Genomic DNA, 21,654 nt, shown 5'->3' with positions numbered 1-21,654 from the left:
TTAAATTCAGCTTGGCCACGACAAGTAGGTTATACAGAAGGCACCACCTTTCCCTCTAGTTGGCTTAGAGGACTTTTTAAAGCCACTCTGTAATACTAAAGTGCAGGTTCATCTGGTCAAGAATGCTCCCAAGAGTGGGCCTTTGGGAAGGGATGCAGAAAGAGGACAGTCCAAGGCGGGGGGGTTCATAAGAAGATGCCAGATTCATCGAAGTCATGGAAGTGTGTGTGGCATGCATCTCCCCGCTGGCTACTGTAGAGTCGGTAGAGAACCAGCATTTCACAGGGCCATTATAAGCCTTTCACTGTTAGCCAGGACATGTCTCCAGTCCTATAGAAAAGACAGAAAGGAGCTTCATTGTAGGAGGGTTTTCTAAACTTTCCCCTGAGCAAGTTAACATTAGTCTTGAGTCAGGCAATTTTTAGGAGGGTGGGAAGTACAAACCCTACAACACCATTTTCCTGACCCGAGACACCCCTGAGGACCAACTATTTGTCCCACTGAGGAAACCTGGATGTAGACCAACCAGTGTACACAAGTTTCCCAAGGAGCCAAATAGCAGCCTGGGTTCATTTTAGGTTAGAAATCCAGCACTGGGGAGAAGGGGTGAGGTTTAAACCCTTTCTCCCGAGTACCATAATCTCAATCCAGATCAGGCCACTCACACGTCTGAGAATTACATTTCCAAAAAAATAAAAAAGTAAGCTCTAAACATGGAACTCCTGGTGGACTTATCATACAAAAGAACACGGGGTGGATGTGAAAACAGAGGAATGTGTAGGCCCTCATGCTCTTTTGGTTAAATAGGTTTTATTGGGGGGGGGTGTAGTTCAAGAACGCTTGCAAAACCTGTCTGAACAGTGGTAAAAGACAATGTGAAAGAACTTCTTTCAAGCCACATCTGATGGCAAATCCACACAAGCATTTTGACGGGGCAGAAGTCACAGCTGATTGTTTAAGTGCGCCATGCCTCCACAAGCCACAATAGGAAAAAACACCCAAATGCTATAATGAGAATAGCTCAAACAAAATAACAGCACGTGGCTCAATATAATTATCAAACGCAACATATATTGTATGAGAACAACAACATCCAAAATTGCAATACAACCTATCTAGTACTATGCATGCATACACAAAAATCGGTGATGAACAAAAACAAACACTATATACAAATATACAAATGTGGGTCACCACCAAATGAGCTACTGTGCAAGTCCAACAATATTTTCCATAACGAGAAGAAACAGCTTCTTGCAAAATTGGCTTAGTAAATATCCTGTCCGTGGACTTGGCTTGACACAGCGCTTACAGCGGATCTCCTCCGTCTCGTTTGTGAACTCAACTCCCTTAAATGGGTAACAAGCCATAAGACATTGGCTAGCAACAGCCACAGAATCCATTCTGTTTCTTCCACTGGCTCCTGATCCCCTTTCCTATCCAGCATGAACTTCTTCTTACCTTTAAAGCTTTCCCTCGCTTTCCTCTCCGCACTTTCACTTTATGGTCCTCCTATCCTAACATACTGCTTTATTCCTCCCACCATCAGCTACCCAAACAACTCCAGCTCACTTAGGGTCAAAACACATGCGACCATGAGTAACGTGCACCATCTGAGTTCCCATCAACACATGCGCAGGGCAAGTGACATATCCCTGGGGCCATTTTGGGTCAGGAAAATGGTGCCACAGGGAAGGCTGGAACCACTTGCCCTCCTGCACCACAGTCCCAATCCAAGTCAGGGCTGCGCACACTTTGGAAATGAGTTGCCTTGCACCTGGTGTCTGACTGTCTCAGTCAAAATCAAGTTGGGAGAACTCTGACACTACATGTTAGAAACCATAACCCTTATGAACATTATGCAGAATCTGAAGGGTCAGTGCATGTTCACAGTTCCCACATAAGCGCACTGGAGGCTCCAGAGTGTCTTAGCAGCGCTGTTCTTTCTCACTACCATGGCTTTCTCCTCCCATCACTGTGTTCAGGTAGCAAACTCAATTTACAGCACCACTGTTGCCCAGTCTTCCAGATAAGCCCATACAAATGAATAGCCAACATAAATTGCCCTGCCCACAGTGCATGGGCATCATTTGTGGCACACTGAGAGAGAGAAAAGTCAACTCATTTCCTAGTTGATAGAGTCTGCTCCCCACCAAGCTGGCCACCAGGACATAGTTGATAGAGTCTGCTCCCCACCAAGCTGGCCACCAGGACATACCTTTTCCTCACTATAGGTGACCAGAGATGCTATTTTCAAGCAGGCCTTTGCATACACCACAGGACCGATGTCCACAGAAAGGGAGGCAGGTTCAAATTGTCCTGGAGCTTTCTCCTCCCTTTTGGTAAGACCCAGCTCCCCAGGAGCCCCCCCCCCAAGCATGTAAAAAAGGTAAAGACAAAGGGGGAGGTGCTATCGTGGTTCAGTGACTGCTGACAAAAAGCTCAACTATCCACAGATACAAAGCCTGGGACATCCAAATTTGGGTGCCTCTGCTAATAACTGCCACTTCCACACTGTTAGCAGGCTCAAATATACGTACGTTCCATAACGGACGAACAGCCTTAAATTGCAGCAATAAAAGGAGAGAGAGAAAGAGAAAAAAGAAGAGAATCAACATTTGATCCTAACTGGATAGCTATCTTGCAAAACAAAAACCTTACGTAGGTCTGTGTACAAACCGTACACAAAAGATGCACAAAAATCTGCACCAAGAAAAGTGGATTTCTGTGCTGCTTGTATAAATTGTGAAAACTTTGAATCTCTTTGTAATTTCTTTCCATGTTGTAAAATATGTTCTGTTAGTTGGAGAGAGGGGCATCTCTATACCCATAAGGCATTTTAGCCCAGCCCAACCACATGGATGAACGTGCAGAGGGAGACAGAAAGGCTGTAAATTCACCTCTGTTCTAAAAGAGAGTGCTTCCCCTCATTTAATCAGTGGAATGGCCTCACTAGTAGACAACTGCACAGTGCACCATGGGATGTGTAGTTCCTTCAGAGGTGGTAATGGTGTCCACACCTACTGTCTTGGCTACTTGCAATGAGAGGCAGTTTTGAGATTTAGGGCAGGGTTCAGATGCAGAGAGTGAGAATGAGCACAGAGAGAGAGAAAAACGGGAGTGATATGCAACCCTCGATCTCAAGATGGATCTGAAAAATCTGTCAAATCTCTACCTGTTGGGCTGGGCTGATCCTATTCTCAGGCGCAAGGTCACAGCCACACACTGTTGACACTAAGCCTGTGCCCCATCTTTGGAAATCCCGGGGCCACCACTCTGGCTCCTGACATTTTATCAGGTATTGCCCAAATCACTGTGAACAGGGGTGGGCCTCCTCCCCGGTTAGGGTTGCCAATCTCCAGGTACTAGCTGGAGAGGTCCTGCTATTACAACTGATCTCTGGCCAATAGAGATCAGTTCACCTGGAGAAAATGGCCACTTTGGCAATTGGACTCCATGGCACTGAAGTCCCTCCCCTCCCCAAACCCCATCTTCCTCAGCCTCCGCCCCAAAAACCTCCCGCCAGTGGCAAACAGGGACCTGGCAACCCTACCCCCAGTAGAGTGGAAATTCATGCAAGTGAAGTTTCCCCCCATCACTGTGTTGGCTTGCTGGGAAAAGTGTCACTGGCTGCATGGCTTCTAAAAGTACCAGAACCCTGACAAAGGGGAGGGGGAGAGGCACCCAGACTAAAAACTAGCTCTGAATATAAATAACAAGGTGCTCAGGAAGCCACCTTCTCTGCCCAGTGCCAAACTGCACATTTGAGCACACTGCCTTTACTCTCATGGGCGGAAGAGGGGAAGGGAGCCTCAACTCCAGGGCTCCTACTTACTCCACGTCTCTTTTCCTGATAGCTCTTCCAGCTCCCATGACATCAGCCACCTTGGAGACAATCGGGTCATAGTTCATACTTGCCACAGCAACCACCTCCTCATTCCTAAAATGAAAGATAACACACGCTGAAAGGCAGTGGGGAAGGAGGGGAAGGACCGGAAGGAACTCTTCCATAGATGTACAACCTTTCGGTCTGTGGAAACAGAAGGACACTTGTCTGATTCAGTGATGCCTTAAGGTGCCATCCGCCAGTGCCCAAGGCAAGGCAAGCTTCAAGCATCTCCAAGCAGTGGTAACGCATGATATTTTTAGAGCATAGAGAAGTACCCTTGTTTTGCTCAACTCCATTCCTTTCCAGGAAAAACCAGTTCTGTGACCTTGAAGCAGAACATTGGCTGTGCACGCTACAGGCCGGCCTCTCTCAAACTACCCCTATGAGCAAGAAACCTTACCCTCAAGCCTGATCAGTTTTACATTTTTTTAAAGTTTCTTTTTTCTAAAGTGGTAAAGTGACAAGTGACCAGATTAATGCATAAATATTCATGTGATGTTAAAAAAATTTCCTCAAATGGACAACCTGCTTGACTCATGGGAATAGGTCTGCAATCAAGCCAGCCTCCAGCTAGCTGGGATTTAAGCCTGGCATTTCAGTTGCAAAGCTGGGAGGAAGCTGGGCCCACTGTGCTTGGCATGCGGAAGGTCCCAGGTTCAATCCCCAGCATCTCCGGTTAAGGAGATCAGGTAGTAGATAATGCGAAAGACCTCTACCTGAGACCCTGAACAGCCGCTGCCAGTCTGAGTAGACAATACTGACTTTGATGGACCAAGGGTCTGATTCCGTATAAGGCAGCTTCACATATTCATAATTCACTGTGAGTTCTGTTTTCATTTTACATCTGCCTTCACACCTTCAGGATAAGCTTGCATGCTTTGTGGTGAGGGTTACAGGGAACCCCCACCAGTGTAATTCTTTCACTTCCACTGATCCCACAAATAAGTCCCAGAAAGGACAAACAAGCTACAGAACTAATTGCTGTTAAGCTTTCAGGAGAAGGAATTCTCTTTCATACTCTTCCATGCTCAATATGAGAGTAAACTTGCATCTGATGAAACAGATGCTTGCTTATTAGAGTCTAACTATCGAGTTGCGCTATCTGGAAGGCTCTTTGATCCTTTGCTTTTGCTGCAGCAAATTAACACTGCAACTCCTCTTTGCTAACTGTACACACTAAACAGTTTGTGACTAGAACTGTTCCCTGTTGTTGTTTTATAAAAGACTATGGCCATGCAAAACTCATCCTTCGTTGGATCTGAGGAGAAAGAGTACAAATAAATCAACAGGCTAAAAGACTGTGCCTTCCACCCCTGAAGTTGGTTATCTGTGCCATGATGCTCAAGCCAAGAGTTAAAGCCAAGTATCCTGTACAACATTAAAGGATGCTGGGCACATGACTCGGATTATACATGGCTGCTTTTTGGTCCCCCAAGCAACCACTAGCATTTGAACATCTTTCTTTCAGCAAGCAGGTCCCAATGTAAGAACAAGTAAACCCTTGACCTAGCCAGCTCACACAGAGAAAGAAAGGCCATTTCTTTCTAAACGTCATCTGTTATGCAGACGTTTCACCCCTCTCCACTCATTAAAAAAACATTGCAGTCATTTGATTACTGAAAATACCAATTTCTTCAACGTCTTGATAGCTGCAATTGCGCAGCTAAACAAGGCAAAACAGTCCAGGGGAATAGGCCATCACCAAGTAGAGACAGAGAAGAGAGGAAGGCAGAGGGCAGTCTCTTCCCACACTACCTGCCAGGTAAGCTGCTTTCTCAAGATTAGGCCAATGGTGGAAGAAAGCAAAGGTGAACAGAACGCAGCCCTGTTACTTCCCAACATACAGAACCGGACAGCAAAGCGACTCTCTCGGGAGTATCAAATGTTCAGTAGATAGAAGCTGCCAGATTGGCCCCAAAAGATAAGACAGAAGGGTGTACCAAAATTATCCTTTGACAGTTGTCGGTCAGCATTGGAGCAAGCGGGTTTTCTGGCTTCCACAAATCTGTTTGACAGGCCAGTATAAGCAGATATACAAGATACTGGAAAACATTTGGTGTTGCTGATAATGAGCTATTTGGAAAGCACTGTGCATGAACATGATGGCATGTGTTTCATCAGTCACTTGTAACCAGATTTATCCGCATATCAACACACCTGAAATGTGCCAGTTTTCAATTCTGGATGAAGAAGAATTCCATGAAATGCAAAAATGTGCATGCTCCAAAATGGATCCAACACAAGATATATAATTTCACCTAGTTTGCATCTAAGATCTAGTGAAGAGACACAGCAGAGGATCATCCCAGAGGTTACATTTACACATCAGCGCCTCTGGGGAAGGGAGGAAGGGAATGAGAAAATGGGCAACCCGCATGTCCCGGTCTGAAAGAACTGGAGCCTGATTAGTCCTTGTGGGCAGACAGTGTTCAAAGTTACCTCCAGGACTCTACGCAGGGGGTCACCTTATTGTATAATGACCATCTCTTGGGGACTCGCCTAGACAGCAGAACAACACATAGTTTCAGCAGTTTGTCTGTACTTGGGTTTTTATGATCTAGTGCAGCTGTTACTGAACTTACTACTGTGAAAGACCCCGTGTTGACCCAACTGCAACAAACCCAATCTGTAAATCTGCCAGGGAAACTGAGGAAGCTTACACTCAGGGACCATCTTCTGCATTCCTCCCACTGCTGTTGCAAACGCGGAGGCATTTGCAGCAGTGGAGCCTCTAAACAAAGATTCTTCTTGCACTTTTCTTGCCTCAATCCCCTGGGGCCGCCATCATGACCTCAGTGCTTTTCCAGGGCTTTTGAAAGAAAAATTGGTAATTGACATATTGCTAAAAGTGTGTGACTATCCCATCTTTTAAAGCCTGAAAAATCCCTCTGGGGTGTGTGTGTGTGGTGGGAATGGTGCTGATGCAGGCAGGAGCTGCAAATAAGCGCACGTTCCCCTCCTTATGGCTGCAAAAAATTCTGTCTGTGATTCTTCCCAAAAATTGCACTTTGCAAAGCAGGTTTGGGAAAGACCGCAGCAAAGCAGGGGAAGTTATGGAAGCAAGGCAAATGAGGACAATGTTGTGTGGATGCTCCTGAAAATAGTGCAGCAGTAAAGAAGCTAAGGCAGAGCAAATCATCTGTGCAGAAGCAACCCTAGTGTGTCCCAGAGGATTCTAGGGCATGTTCCAACTGCCAGGCAGTCTAATATGGATAATCAAAGTACTCTTTCGGTTTCTCAGTGCTACTGTCCCTTTCAATGTTCCTCCTTTTTTTGTGCTTCCATCTTAATGAACTATTTCTTGCTATTCTGCATCTGGCTCCAGCATTTCTGAATCAAACATTCATTATCAGATCTTGGGGGGGTGGGCAGGAGAGACACTTTAAGTACTTTTCCCTTTGTAACCAAATCCTTTGCTCAATGTTTTCAGGAGCAGGCCTGCTGTGCCCCTGCATAGCTTCTTGCCCTCCTTATTATTAACAAAACTAGAATAAACAATACAAAATGAGGTCTGAAAAAGGATTGGAGGGTAACAGGGAAAATACTGAACTGCAACATATTGCCAATGAAGTTATGTGGATTCTCTGTTAAAGCTGAATGAACAAATGTCAGCGGTCCTAGTGTGGAAGCAACCTTAAGAGAGGATGAAAGGCACTTACTTGGTGTAAAAAGCCACAAATTTCAGTTCATCTAAGTCTCCTCGAATGACCACATCATCGAATCCTTCTCCATGGCCTGGAAAAAAATAAATACATAAAGACAGATAAGAAGGTATCAACAGGGTTGTATGTATACTGTTATTACTACTACTACATGTAAAATGTGCTAAGAACAGCCAAACAATGACCTGTATAAATTATGCAAGTCTGCATGTCTTTTGATTTGCACAATTTGTTCTTCAATTTTAGTATTCTGTATAATTTATCCTGGTTTTGATACTGCTGTGGAAAGGTACATAACCACTACATAACGCAGTGAAGCCCTGCTCCTGGTTGCTGGAAAGCTTATTCAGTCATTTTGGTTTCTGACGTTCCAGTGAGCATTGCTTAGACCCTTTCAAGTGTATCTTAAAAGGAACGTTCCCTTAAAACCACAGAGTTTCCTGCCCTCTGGGGCACCTGCAACAATCACTTGCTCTCAACAGACATTCCACATTTAGGATTAGCCAAACATTCCTCAGTGTCAATAGCCATCTGTGTCCTGCAGCTGGCCCTCCCCCGTCCCCGCCTCCAACAGAACCACGCTTTTGTAGTTTCCTCATTGCAATCTTTCAGTTAAGAAAATGCAGCCAGTTCTGTCCTCACCGGTGTAGCGGATGCTTTTGCCAAACATTGCTGTCCACAGGCATGGGACTGTGCTGATTTCTGTCCCATGGGCCAACATGTTTAGAGCCGCTATACGTCCTGGAAAGTGGGGATAAAACAAACATTAGCCTAGAGCATTACAAAAAATAAAGAGGTGTCATGTTAGATCAGACCAATTCTATTCCGTACAGCAGTCTGCATCCAGTGGTAACTAGGCAGGTGCTCTGGGAAAACTAGAATTCAGGCATAAAGGGGGCGGCTCGCTCTCATGGTATGCACGGGGCCTGAGGCAGCTGCCCCTGCTGCCCATCAGCTAAAACCACCCTGATAAAATAGGATTGACAAGTGGGAGGCCCGCGAGACTTGTGGAGGGGGAATCACGTCTCCCCCCTGTCACAGTCTAGGCCCCACCACCAACCTAAAGCTCTGCTCCGGTCCCTGTAGCTCAGGGCTGCTCCTGGCATCTCCCACCGCCAGGCCCAAAGCGGATCCCGATGTCCTCTCTATTTTTTAAATGGGGGGAATTTAAACCCTCAATATATTTTTAAAAAACTTTTCAGATTTTTCTGCAAACCTAGGGATTACCCCAAATTTGCAGAAAAATCTGTATAGTGTCGGTGTGGTCCTGATCTGCAGATTTAGGTATCCACAGATGGGGGTCACAGGTTGCTATTAGATATATAGATAATATATTGCAAAGGTCCCACAATTTGGAGCTATACCAAAGTGCGCCTGCAAAACTTGATTGATTTTGCACCCAGACCAACTAACAAGCTAGGATACGCTTGCTGCTTTACAAGAGCATTTAAACAAACTTCACCACCTCTGATTTCCATACACATTCAAGAAATACTTGAAGTGTTGAAAATCAAAAGCTTTAAAATCAATTGTTTGTGTGACTTGGTCAGAGCAATAGCCTGACATGGACAGAAATAGAGGGCGTAAAAAGTAGCTGGGCAACTATCCTTGGTACTCATGTACCAATTGGGAATTGGGAGCTCCTCTTTTTAAAGCAGACTGCAAGTTGAGTGGAGCTGAAGTCTCACTGTACCCATCTTACCTCCCTACTGTCTGTCAGTTGAAACCACCCTGCATGTAATATATGGATGGGGTAGATATCCAGTGAAACAAATGGGGCAGCTTAGTTTGGCTTTAGCCAATCATCATCACCTACAGCAAGCTGCAAATGCATTAATGCAAATCCCCCTGCCTCTGCCTCTTCATTCCCTGGGTGATGGCAAAGAGGGGCTTCTGCTATTAAAGGCAGCATTTTGAAAAGGGCGAGAACGGCACCTACCCTGCATATGGGCCATCTGCCAATGAGGGATGTTCACCTTCTTGTTATTCCGCAAGGCCAGTGGAAACGCAACAGCATCACCAGCTGCAAAAATGCCTGGAAAGTTAGTCTGCATCATCTGGAAGGCACAGAAAAAGGTCCCATTCAACTGAGATGACACAGCAACATTTTTACACACACACACACAAACATGAGCAGGAATGGGAAGATACTGAGAACAGTGATAGGATATAGCTGAATCTGCCACTCACATTAAGCAACACCAGAAAAGCCCAAGCATGCATTCATATTTCACCTCTGTCTCCTCCCAGGAGCACAAAACAGTGCAAAGTGGTGTAGTGGTTAAGAGCAGTGGACTCTAATCTAGAGAACAGGGTTTGATCCCCCACTCCTCTACATGAGCGGTGGACTCTAATCTGGAGAAGCGGGTTCGATTCCCCACTCCTCCACATGAAGCCTGCAGGGTGACCTTGGGCTAGTCACAGTTCTCTCTGAACTCTCTCAGCCCCACCAACCTCACAAGGTGTCTGTTGTGGGGAGGGGAAGGCAAAGTGATTTTAAGACGCTTTGAGACTCCTTAAAGGTAGAGAAAAGAAGGGTATAAAAACCAGCTCTTCTTCTTCTCCTCCTCCTCAGGCATGGAGTACAGCCAGGCCTGTGTGGCTTCAGCCAGGTGTCTTCAGATCATACTCTGGGCATTGTACTCTTATTTGCCCACACAGACCTGACAGGTTCAGATTTTGTTGCAGTTCCTTCAGAGCGCCTCTGCCTTCGGTTCCACCCACCACCACCTCATTCGTGTTAGTTTTAGTCTTTCCTACCTGACTGCTTTAGCTGGATTTACCTTATTCACAACAATGAAGCCTTTGGAATCCATGTTAATGCCACTCTGCTTCAGGAAGCCTGTTGCGGGAGTCGCACCTGACCAAAGGAAAATGGAAATTTTGTCACTGACTCGGACGTCCTGCCTTGTTGCCACCCAGGCCCAAAGATCCCAATTTTAGGGACCAACTCCAATTCAGAAGTGATCTTGTGAACACATCCCGGTGAGAAACATCACCTCTGATTGGGTTATCCTTATAATTTTGAAACAACATGATAGCCAATCATATCATGAATTTTCATGAACCTTCTACTCAGGAATCAACCCAAGTTCACAGGGCCATGCGTTCGAGTTCTGGAATTTGCTGAAAGAGGTGAGCAATGTACCATCTGCGGACAGGACACATTGGGGCCCCTTGAAGCCATTCAAGAACAACCCCAGCAGTGATACAGCTGCACAGTGAACACAGACACCTACCGATGCCTATGACACAGACATCAGCACGGAGAATCTTGCCGCTCTTCAGCACAACTTCCTTTAGCTTTAAGGGGGGGAAAAAACTCAGCAAATTAAAGAACACACAACATCCATGTCTTATCACTTTTTCTTTAACCAAAGTTGAGTACACCATGCTGTGAAGTCACAACATAGTTTGGAGTAGATGGAAAAGTTGTTACATGCCAACTGTGTCTGGCCTACAGGTAGCACCATTTGGAGCAGTGGAAGCCCCAGTCATGGATTTGAGTTCCTGCCCTTAGAATAACAAGCCTTATGGGCCACAGCAGAGCCAAAGAACCTCCCCTCTCTCATCTCCATAGCTCCAACTCCTGGTCTCTACTGCTCCTGGTGTCTGCTAGCATCTCTGATCTACCCACTAAGGTGCCTCTAGATGTGCACATTTATGCATAGTGTAACTAAGTAACAGTCTCCCGTGAACAAAAGTGGCAATACCCACACTGGTGTCTTTTTCCTACTCTGTGCAGTACAATATATGGAAAGGAAAATTGTACACTTCCCAATACTGTTCTTATGTAGGAGTAGAAACCGGCAAGCTACATCCCAATTTTCTCATCAGCCTCAGCTGGCAAGAACACAGTGAATTGCTCTGGAGGTTTCAAAGGGGCAGTTGCCATATCAGGGTGCACACCACACAACCCTGCTCCTACCCAGAGAAATTGTCACGGGTATAGTACCTTGCCATCCTGTTCCCTCAGTTCCGATACTTCAGTCTGCATGTAGAATTTCACCCGGTTGTTTTCAAACATCTGTCCAAGAAAAACAAAAAAGGAAGAACAAACATTGAATTGGCCCAGTGAGAACAATGTCGAAGGGGTGATCAACTCCCAGAATGTTTCCCTGACAGACATAATTACATAGCTGTAATTACTTTCAGGATGGCTCGCCCAATTTTCTCCCCAAAGAACTTCTTGAAGGGGATTTCTTCTAGCTCTACCACCGAGACAGAATGGGCCTTCTCAGTCAGGTAGGCTGCGACCTCCATCCCTGGAAAACAGAACTACTGATGAGCCATAGCAACACTTGAATTATCATGTGAATTCCAAGCCACATTGAAACTTTGAGGACTGGATGTGGACTTCATGGATCAGTTGCAAAAGCAACCAGAATTTCAGCTCCGTTAAGACTGAGAGAGACAGAACACAATTCACTGTGAAATTCTCCTATGTCAGCCCCTACCTGAACATATTTCCATGAGGCTTGTTCAGGAGAAATACCTGTGGATTTTACCCCTCAGGTCAAATCTGTGTTTTGTTTTGTGTTTTTTAGTTTTAAAACATTTCTAACCGACATTTCCTCATCAGAGCCCAAGGCAGCTAACAATGATCCCACCAAAAACATATTATAAAAATATAACATTAAAAAAAAAGTTAAATGGCAGCAGCCCAGGTATTGTTTGTTCCTCAAGATAAATCACTTGGACAAATGTCTTTTGAAATAATATAAATAAATAAATAAATTTAATACCCCTCTTAAAAGTCAACAATAAGGGGCTTTGTCAGACCACAAAAGGAAGTTTGTTCCACAAGTGAGCAGCAGAAATGGAGAAAGCCCCAGAACAGGTTACAGGCCAGTGTAGCCCACAGGGACAGTACCCTCCGTACACAAAGATCTATTGAGCACAGCTGGAATGCAGTCTCATAAGGGGAAAGACAATCCTTCGGATATGTGGGCCCAGGCTTGTTCTGTCTCCACTTCTATCATCTTTAGTGGCACCTGGCACGTGGTAATCGATAAACCACCTTGTGGAAATACCTCATGGAAATGTTCTGCTGGCACCACTCAATAACTGTGTATTTATGTATTTGTGCTTAAGACCTTTGGTCAAAAGAGCCTGAAATGAAAGGAAAGGCAATAACTGTGTGAAGACTGTTGTTTAACTGTGGCTGACTCCTTTCAGACCGCTGCAGCAAAATTACCAGTACTAAAAATAAGGAAGAGAATAGGCCAACCCTGTCCTACACAGTTTAGTGTTTCCCCATCACATTATGTCTGCTGGAATTCAGAACATACTAAAGAGAAAGCAACTGTGGACAGGCCAGGAGGGCACAGCCAGTCCCTGGAATCTTTAATTTCCTTCAGTGCAGAAATGCTCACCTAGGAAAGAGGCACCCACAACGACCGCATTTTTGCTGGTGGCCAACTTTACCACTCGATTGGCATCTTCCACCGTTGAGATATTAAAAACATTTTCCACTTCTTTACCTTTACAGCTAAGGGTCTTCGGCCTGAAAACACACAAAGTCATCCATCAGATAATATTAAATACCAGTTGCCGAATGTCAGATGTTGTTCAGTAATGACTGCTGCTTCACATCAGCTGTCAGATCTTGTCCAGTGTTTAAGGATGCAACATCTCTGGATGTCAGAGGCTGATGCCAAATGTCAAAAATTTGCAGAATATTTTGCACAGGTGGAGAATATGCAGAGAATACTAACCATCAGAATTTGCAGAAGGGAGTGGGAGGGGCACATTCTTTCCCGCAACCTTTTGAGTCTGACAATCAAACCTGCACCAAGTAATAAATTCCTCACTTGACCAAAATAATAGATTCCCACAGCATTATAGATAGGAGAGTCTGCCTTGCCCAAAGCTGCCCAGCATGTCAATGAAAGAGCTACAGATTTGGACCTACATCTCTCTGGTCCTAGTGCAGCTGCTGAGAATCAAAACACACATGACAGAGATTACAGATCTCCCATCAATCTGTACAATATAAATTGGTCTCTCTAATACACACAGCCATGATTATTTTTTCTATTTTTTTTTCTGTTCTTTTTTTTTTTGGTAAGGTGGGCTACTATTTATTATTTACTTCATTTATACCCCACCTTTCTCCCCAATGGTAATCAGCCATGATTAGACCTAGGCCACACAGAAAGTGGTGATTTAACCCTTCAATCCTTGCTTGGCTTTGCTAATTAAACCCCATCTCTTTTCACCGTTATCAGCTGTTTTAAAGGGGAAAAGTCAGGTTTCTAAACAACACATCTTTTTATCCCTTTAAAATGCTAACTGTGTGGCAAGCCGTTTTGACTAGCAAGACTGACCAAGGTTGAAGGGTTAAATCCTCTCTTCCCTGTCCATGTGGTCCCAAGGCAAATCACAGCTGTGTGGACACTTAATTTACTTGTTACAGACTAGCAAAGATCCATGATTTCTGCCACCTCTGTTTTTGGCCCTAAGCTACTAAGGCCAGTTTTCACATTGCAGAGTTCTTGAGTCTCCACATGTGCTTCATGTGTCCTATTGGCAGATGTGAATTTTGTGCTTGAAACTTCATTCTTCTGGGCCTGATTTGGATCAGGACCATGGACAGCCTTGGCTGGGGGACAGCAGGATATAAATTCAAACATAAATAAATAAATAAATAATGTGAAGGGACTTAAGCAGTTCCTAAAAAGGATCTATAAGTCGTGATTTGCTCCATTGGGGTAACTTGTGTGTACAAATGGGCTACATATAAAATTCCCCAACTGGAACAGCTTCTCCAGGGAAAATGACATGGGGGGAGGCTTAAACCCCCTCTCTCTGTGCACTGTGGTCCTACTCTGAACTGGGATCTCTCATGCTTGGAAATGAAATTCCAAGCATGGACCTCCCAGACCACATCTGTCAACAATACTGATGGCAGACACTTCGTAACATGAGAATTGGCCCCAGGCTATTTTGCCTGTCTGCTACCAACGGAGGTTATTTGAGGAATCATGATCTAATTACATCAACGTATGGATACGATCATTTCCAAGAAGCACAGTGATTACTAGAGAGCCCCATGGTGCAGAGTGGTAAGCTGCAATACTGCAGTCAAAAGCTCTGCTCACGACCTGAGTTCGATCCCAACAGAAGTCGGGTTAAGGTAGCCGGCTCAAGGTTGACTCAGCCTTCCATCCTTCCAAGGTTGGTAAAATGAGTACCCAGCTTGCTGGGGGTAAAGTGTAGATGACTGGGGAAGGCACTGGCAAACCACTCCGTAAACATCGTCTGCCTGGGAAATGTCGGGATGTGACGTCACCCCATGGGTTAGTAATGACCCGGTGCTTGCACAGGGGACTACCTTTACAGTCATTACTGACACTGTAATGGATTGTCCCACAACCCATTATTTCCCTCCAAGCTTCCTTATGTACAAAATAATAGGTCAGGGGGCACAACGCACTCTGTTGAGCACTTACGTGCTTCCGGTGGCCAGCAACAGTTTGTTATATTCCATCTTAAATCCATCCTTGAAGACTGCGGTCTTGTTCTTGATATCTATAGCCACAACCTGCAACAAATTCTAAAGATCATTACAGGGAACCTTTAAAAAGGCCACAGACCAGGTCAGCTTAAGTGTGTGGATGCTACTGCCCTGCCACTCCTCCCTGCATCTCCTAGTAACTTTGCCTTAAAGCACATATGATGTCTTTGCTCCCTGTGTTTCCCTGCCTCTGCTCCAGGAAAGACAGGCTGCCATGATGCTACATCCTGTATCTACTTTAACTAAACAATTAAGGAAGATGCAAAGAAAGGGCAAAATGAGAATCTTGCACTGGCTGCCATTTTGGCTGTCAGTCATTGGGTTATTCTGTGATAAGAGGCCATTTTTATTTATGACATGCACATTTTGCCTTTCTTCCATCATGGACAGAAAATATGAGGGATTTCCTACATGATCACAACGGCTTGAAATTAAATCAAAAGAGTTTCCGTCTAGACATTAGGAAGAATTTTCAAACAGAGCGGTTCCTCAGTGGAACAGGCTTCCTCAGGAGGTGGTAAGCTCTCCTTCCCTGGAGGTTTTTAAGAAGAGATTAGATGGCCATCTGTCAGCAATGCTGATTCTATAACCTTAAGCAGATGATGAGAGGGAACGCATCTGGGGCATCTTCTGGGCATGTAGTGGGGGTCACTGGGGGTGGAGGCAGTTGTGAATTTCCTGCATTGTGCAGGGGGGTGGACTAGATGACCCTGGTGGTACCTTCCAACTCTATGATTCTATGATCTCCAATCCAAGAGTTGACCAGACTGATACCGCTCAGCTTCAGGAACCTGGCTAAATTATATGCCTTCTATCCTATGATATCCAACATGGTGCCTGTGCACACCATCAAGCCACTTCAGTGAAGTGGTAAGAGTTTCACACTAGGATCTGGCAAAACCAGGTTCCAATCCCCACTCTGCCATGGAAGTTTTCTGGGTGACATTGGGCTAGTCACACATTCCCAGCCTAACCTATCTCATGGAGTTGTTCTGAGGATAAACTCTAGAGACAAAGACAGTGATCTAGAAAGCTACTTTAGGTCCTCATTTGGGAGAAAGGTGGGTTATAAATGAAACATTTTAAAATGCCGCCTGCAGATATATTTCCTAGTTTCCATGGCCTTCTTCTCCCCATCCCCCCCCACCAAAAAAAAAACTACCCTTGGCTTTCTGTTACCTCACTAGACCAGGAAGTATTTCAAAAGAGCCCAGGAGGAATCACCTTGTGACATCAAGGAGCTCCGTTCAAAAATAGGTGCCTTCATCACAGGAAAACACTTGGCTTGGAACTTCCCAACATTTTATGATCAGCCCCTGCCCCCCCCAACAGCCATTCTAGGGTTACCTGTGCCCCGCCCCCAGCCTTGTTCTCAAAATTCCTATAGTGCCCACAGGCTCAAGAATCTGCTCTAACCTGCTCCTGAATAATACTCTCCAGCTACATATTTACCTGCATTTCTGTTAGGACCTCGATGTCATACATACGGAAGAATTCTTTAGGTCTCAAAGCAATCTGATCTGGGTGGCAATCCATTGACTGAAATGAGAAGCCATTTTTGTCCTCAGCCATTGAACAGTAGAAGGGTAAAGAAATGTTTAGACTCTTCTAAAACACAAAAAGACATGCATTCTAATTCTAAGGGAACAGAGGCCCAGGCCAAGGAATTCTTGCCATCAGCTCCTGAAGAGACCATCAATGGCCTGAAAGAAACCAGCTGAGGCAGCCTTTATTCCACCTTCCCCAGGATATTGAAAAGGCCTATGCCCCATGGAGAAGGCAGGAGAGATAGACAGGCCAAGGAGTTCATATTATCAACTCCTGAGAAGTCACACAAAGGTCTAAGACAATTTCTATTGTTTATTATTTTATCTTTTCAAATGTTAAATTGGAAACCCCCTTCGCTGTCTTGAGAAAAAGGTTTCATGTAAAGGCATTAAATAAGCAAATAAATAAATAATCCCCATTCCAGTACAGAGTACTGGCTATTGTTGTGAGGTACAAGCTAGGGTAATCAACAGAAGTAGGGTTTTTTTTAAAGGACCACCCCTTTCCAGCTCCATGAAAGGCAGGTTTTACTGAACCTCATGAAAAACATGACAACGATTCCTCTTTAAAGAGCATCAAGCCAGACCGGTCAACTGTTTTTCAGCTCAACATTACAATTCATGCCAGCACATGCTATGCCTTTCCCTCAGCTCAGGGAATGGAAAACATGCCAGACAATACAAACCTTACTTAGTTTGGGCCTGTCATAGGGCAAGTTTCTGTCCATTGTGCACATTACAATCCTGTCTGAGAAACCTTCTTGCCGTAATGTTTCAGCACATACCAATCCAGCAGGGCCTATGGAAGAAATGAAGCCTATATGCTTTGAGGTGCCCTTCACTGTTACCTTATAAACGTAGATCAGTTTTGTACTCATTTAACTGTCAGTGGTCCCCCGTGGGAATTAAAGTTCTGTGAGGTCGGTGCAAATTCCCCCCCAGGTATAAATGGGACATGCTAAATGAAGTTTCTTGTTATTTAACATAGAGATTAAACTGGTTCTTCTGATACTATTACAGACATTATCTGAGGGGGTTCTCTTTGAAACAGGATGTTTACTATACATCTAACACACTCAACAGAAACCATATTTACACAACCCTAGACATAAACCCCTTAAAAATGTTATACACAGAGAGACAGAGGGCCCAGGCTAGCCTGACCTTGTCAGATCATGGAAGCTAAGCAGGGTTGATTAGTACTTGGATGGGAGACAACCAAGTAAATCCAGGGTTGCTATACAGAGATGGGCAATGGTAACCCATTTCTATCTGTTTATTGCCTTGAAAAAACTATAGGATAGCCATAATTCGGCACTTTCTACCTCCACACTGATGTTCTTTTAACATCTCTTCAGTAAGTCCATGCCTGCCCACCCCTGAGCTACCATCATCTTACTAGCACATGCTTTATTATCTTACCTGCCCCTATGATGAGTACATTTGTGCTGCTGATGTTATAGTTGCTCAAGGAGATGCACTTGGCCATCACTTTGGTCCGTCTTTGCGTCTGAAGAGCCTGGAAGCCATTCAGGAGATCATATCAACCTTCTTTCAACACCTAAATTGTTCCGACATCTCACAAGGCCAAGATATTTTGGGGTCTGAGGTTGAGAAATCAAATGATGTGCTTCCTCTCACTAAGGAACACAGCACTGCACTGTATCACCTGAGATGCTCAAAGCCTCTAATGTTATGGTATGGCCACCCCCAGAAGGAACTTAGTGGCCCACTTTTCACAGAAGATTTTGATGCTGTCTTGCCGCGGAGCAAAAAAAAAAGTGATTTAAATTTATTTTTCATGGGCGCGATTTAAATTCATGTTTTCATACCCCTGTCAATCCAGAAGTAGTTTTGGTTTTTCATGGGAATAAAGCAAGCAGTATTCTACAACGGGTTGGTCTGTCCCCTTCTGAAAAGCTCATCGTTTATGCCCGCCCCCAACTCCGCCCAGCGGATTACCCAGTGCAGTTCACCTCTGTGGACATAGCCCCAGCCAAAAAAAGCACCAGTCCCTCCGGTTTCCTTATATAACTTTTCTATTTACCATGCTCCCTGTTCCCCCCCCCCCGTACTTGGCCACGCCCCCCTTTCCCAGACTTTGACAGACGGTCATCATTGTGCCCCTGCCCCTTAGAGCTCCGGCCATCCATTGCCAGGAACTTCCATCCAGATAGAGAAGGGAGACCCAGAGCAGACTGGCTGCCCCTCTTCAGAAGGGTGACGGGAGTTTTGGCTTGGATTTGCCGCTCTCAGGATGCCCCCCCCCCAGCACACACACACAGGATTGCACCGGCAGGAGGGAGACCCAGAGCAGACTGGCTGACCCTCTTCAGAAGGGTGACGGGAGTTTTGGCTTGGATTTGCAGGAGGGAGATCTGTCCTGCCTTGGAGGGAGGCTGTCCCCCAGGCTTGAAACTCTCCCAGCCAATCGCCATTCACAGGGGAGGAGAAATTAGCCGACATGGGCGGGGACAATTGGTCCGAACCCAGGAACGTTTTTCATGGAGCGAAAAAAAACGCGTAGCAACCACAAAGAACGGACCAACACAGGTTTGAGAAGACGCGGAGTTGACACAGTTTTTCTGCTAAAACTCGAAGCGTTCATGAAAAATCAAAAATTTGCAGCGGGGCAAAACAAAGGCGAAACCGTGCCAAACCTCCGTGAAAAAATGACCAGAGTGTTTCGGCAGTAAATTGTGCCTACAAACAAGCCTCTACTGTTTTTTTCCCTTTCTTTTCAGCCTACCTACTGTCTCATGGCCTAACCTTGGTGACTCAGGCTAGCCCAATCTTGTCAGATCTTGAAAGCTAAGCAGGGTTGGCCCTGGTTAGTATTTGGATGGGAGACCACCAAGGAAGTCCAGGGTCGCCATGCAATGGCAAGCCACCTCTGTTCATCTCTTGCCTTGAAAACCCCATGGGGGGTTGGCATAAGTCGGCTGCCACTTGATGGCACTTTTCCCCATCTTATAATATGCTTTTTTTCCAGTCAGTCTTAACTGAAATGTTAGATACAGAATCTGGCATACAGAGACCCCTTAGGTGTGCTCAAGGGCATTACAGTGGGGTAGGCCCAAGGCTTCTTCTCAAATATCCTGATAGACATATTATTTGTAGAGCAACATGAATGGTCCAAAAGCATCCTCACCACATTCAATACAAACTTTTGTCTCCAAGCACAAGCTCAGAAAAAAAGTTTCTGTACCTTTCTAGCATGATTGGTTTGAACTAGGAAAAAGCAGGCCATGGAGAGCACGCTGGTTGGCTAGTGTCTGTAACATCACCAATATACTTCCCTCCAATCCTAGTGGCTCTTTGGCAACCATTTATATACCACCTTTCAGGAATATTGTCATAGTTGTATTGTTACAAAAATTTTAAAAGAATAACACACAAAGAGCAGCAAACAACTGCAGATTTAAAAAAGAATAGAAATAAATATATCCAGCATTCAGCACACACAAAAAAGACAAAGAAAAAAAGCAGAAAAATAACTGTCATCACCATAAATCTTGTCCAAATACTAGACAAAGCAGGGTGGCCTTCACATGATTTCTAAATTCAGAAGGGACGTGGCCAGACAGATCTATACACTACAGCGAAGATGCAATATACTTCCTTAGAAATCAGTCCTCCTAATATCAGTAGGATATCCTTTTGAGCAAAAAATTTTAGGATAATGATGCAGAATGTGCTACCAGCACTAGGATTTGAATTACAGTCTTACCTGTTTGCTTGCTCGAATGTAGACTTTCTCTTTCTCAACTTTTACCTACAATTAGAAATTGATTTAAAAAACACATTTGGTCATTTGTTTTCCCTTGTTCTTAAAATGAGCATTTATTAATGGTGAGCTTCCAAATAATGGGGGCACCGCAGACTGTGTCTCATCCAAGGGCTGCCAAAAACATGAAGCTCGAAGATTCCTACTGCATACACAACCAGGAGATTACCCTGCTGGGATTCTGTCAAGACATGCTTTGCTAACTTGGTAGTAAAGCCTGGAGATCTCACCTGAAACTTTGGCAAACTGTCCAGGCCAGGAAAGTCTTCTATATCCCCCGTGCCAATGTTAAAGCAAGCCCCATGCCAGGGGCAACGTACTCGTCCTTTGGACAACACCCCTGCAGAGAAGTTTTTGAAAAGCCAGAAGAAGCAAGGTTATTCCTTTGTACTGCCTCAACCACCTGCCAATTTAAAATCCTCAAGCTTCAGACTTCACTGCCTTCTCTTCCTCTGCTGCACCTGCCTTCTCCTGGGAACTAGAATAGCCAGTTCTTTTTTGCCCTCTTTGCATGTGTCCTGTAGGACTTACGAAGATGTTGACATCTTGGCACACAGTGGTTTGGGTGCCAAACTGTGCAGCAGTTTTTCTACAAGCTCATGGCACTTTGACTGATTTGTTGTCCTTCTGGGGCTTCCTTAATGTTTCTCCATTCTTTCTCAAAATCAAATGTGGTTTGGGGAAGCACAAAGAAACAACGAAGAAACCACAGAGACAAATGGACAACAATGTCATGAGAAAGCTGGGAGAAACATCACGGCAATTCAGTGCCCAACCTGTGGGAAAATCTCTGTGTGAAAGGCCTCATCGTTACAGTATTTTCACCTGTTGTGAGGGCAACCAAACTGGTGGCTAAAATGTCACGAAGGAATTGGTTGTTTTTAGAGCAACCTGGAAAAACAAAGAAGCAAGGAGGATTAGCTACTCCAGCTTCTGAGCGGGAGGCGGTTGCAGTGAAGATGGGCAGGTGGGGATGTTAATGACCATCTCAGTCAGTCTTATTGAGGAGCCCCACCCCCATCAGTTATCTGTCATTAGCTGGGTAGTAGACAGTTGGTGTCACAGGAAGTCCCTTCTGGTCAATCACTTTTGCTGCTCCATACCTGCTTTTCCTTCAGATATCCTTAAGATATCCAATCTATCCACTCTCTTCTCTTCCTTTTATATCCCTTTTCTTCTTCAGATCTTTTTGTAAGCTTCTCCTTCCTCTCTAGCCTCTTCAGTTTCCCTCTGTTGGATGGTTCTCTGAT

At 44.9% G+C, this 21,654-nt stretch overlaps 1 protein-coding gene across 2 annotated transcripts in view; it reads right to left on the bottom strand.

The window, feature by feature from the left end:
• Window positions 1-223: 223 nt before the first annotated feature.
• AIFM3 (apoptosis inducing factor mitochondria associated 3) overlaps window positions 224-21,654 on the bottom strand; it is a 40,361-nt gene continuing 18,930 nt past the window's right edge. For both annotated transcript variants that reach the window (XM_056859821.1, XM_056859820.1), the window contains exons 4-19: window positions 20,635-20,744; window positions 20,348-20,392; window positions 18,040-18,136; window positions 17,304-17,416; window positions 16,523-16,609; window positions 15,006-15,097; window positions 12,927-13,057; window positions 11,701-11,816; window positions 11,507-11,578; window positions 10,791-10,854; window positions 10,335-10,411; window positions 9,491-9,608; window positions 8,194-8,292; window positions 7,549-7,624; window positions 3,836-3,940; window positions 224-330 (exon numbers count right to left, since the gene is read on the bottom strand). In XM_056859821.1, the coding sequence (XP_056715799.1) occupies window positions 291-330; window positions 3,836-3,940; window positions 7,549-7,624; window positions 8,194-8,292; window positions 9,491-9,608; window positions 10,335-10,411; window positions 10,791-10,854; window positions 11,507-11,578; window positions 11,701-11,816; window positions 12,927-13,057; window positions 15,006-15,097; window positions 16,523-16,609; window positions 17,304-17,416; window positions 18,040-18,136; window positions 20,348-20,392; window positions 20,635-20,744 (1,442 nt within the window). In that variant the 3' untranslated portion in view covers window positions 224-290. The remainder of the gene's footprint in view (window positions 331-3,835; window positions 3,941-7,548; window positions 7,625-8,193; window positions 8,293-9,490; window positions 9,609-10,334; window positions 10,412-10,790; window positions 10,855-11,506; window positions 11,579-11,700; window positions 11,817-12,926; window positions 13,058-15,005; window positions 15,098-16,522; window positions 16,610-17,303; window positions 17,417-18,039; window positions 18,137-20,347; window positions 20,393-20,634; window positions 20,745-21,654) is intronic.

This window comes from Euleptes europaea, chromosome 13 (assembly GCF_029931775.1).
Source record: "Euleptes europaea isolate rEulEur1 chromosome 13, rEulEur1.hap1, whole genome shotgun sequence".
In the NCBI taxonomy this organism is placed as follows: domain Eukaryota; kingdom Metazoa; phylum Chordata; class Lepidosauria; order Squamata; family Sphaerodactylidae; genus Euleptes; species Euleptes europaea.
This window is presented reverse-complemented; position numbering and strand designations above follow the sequence as displayed.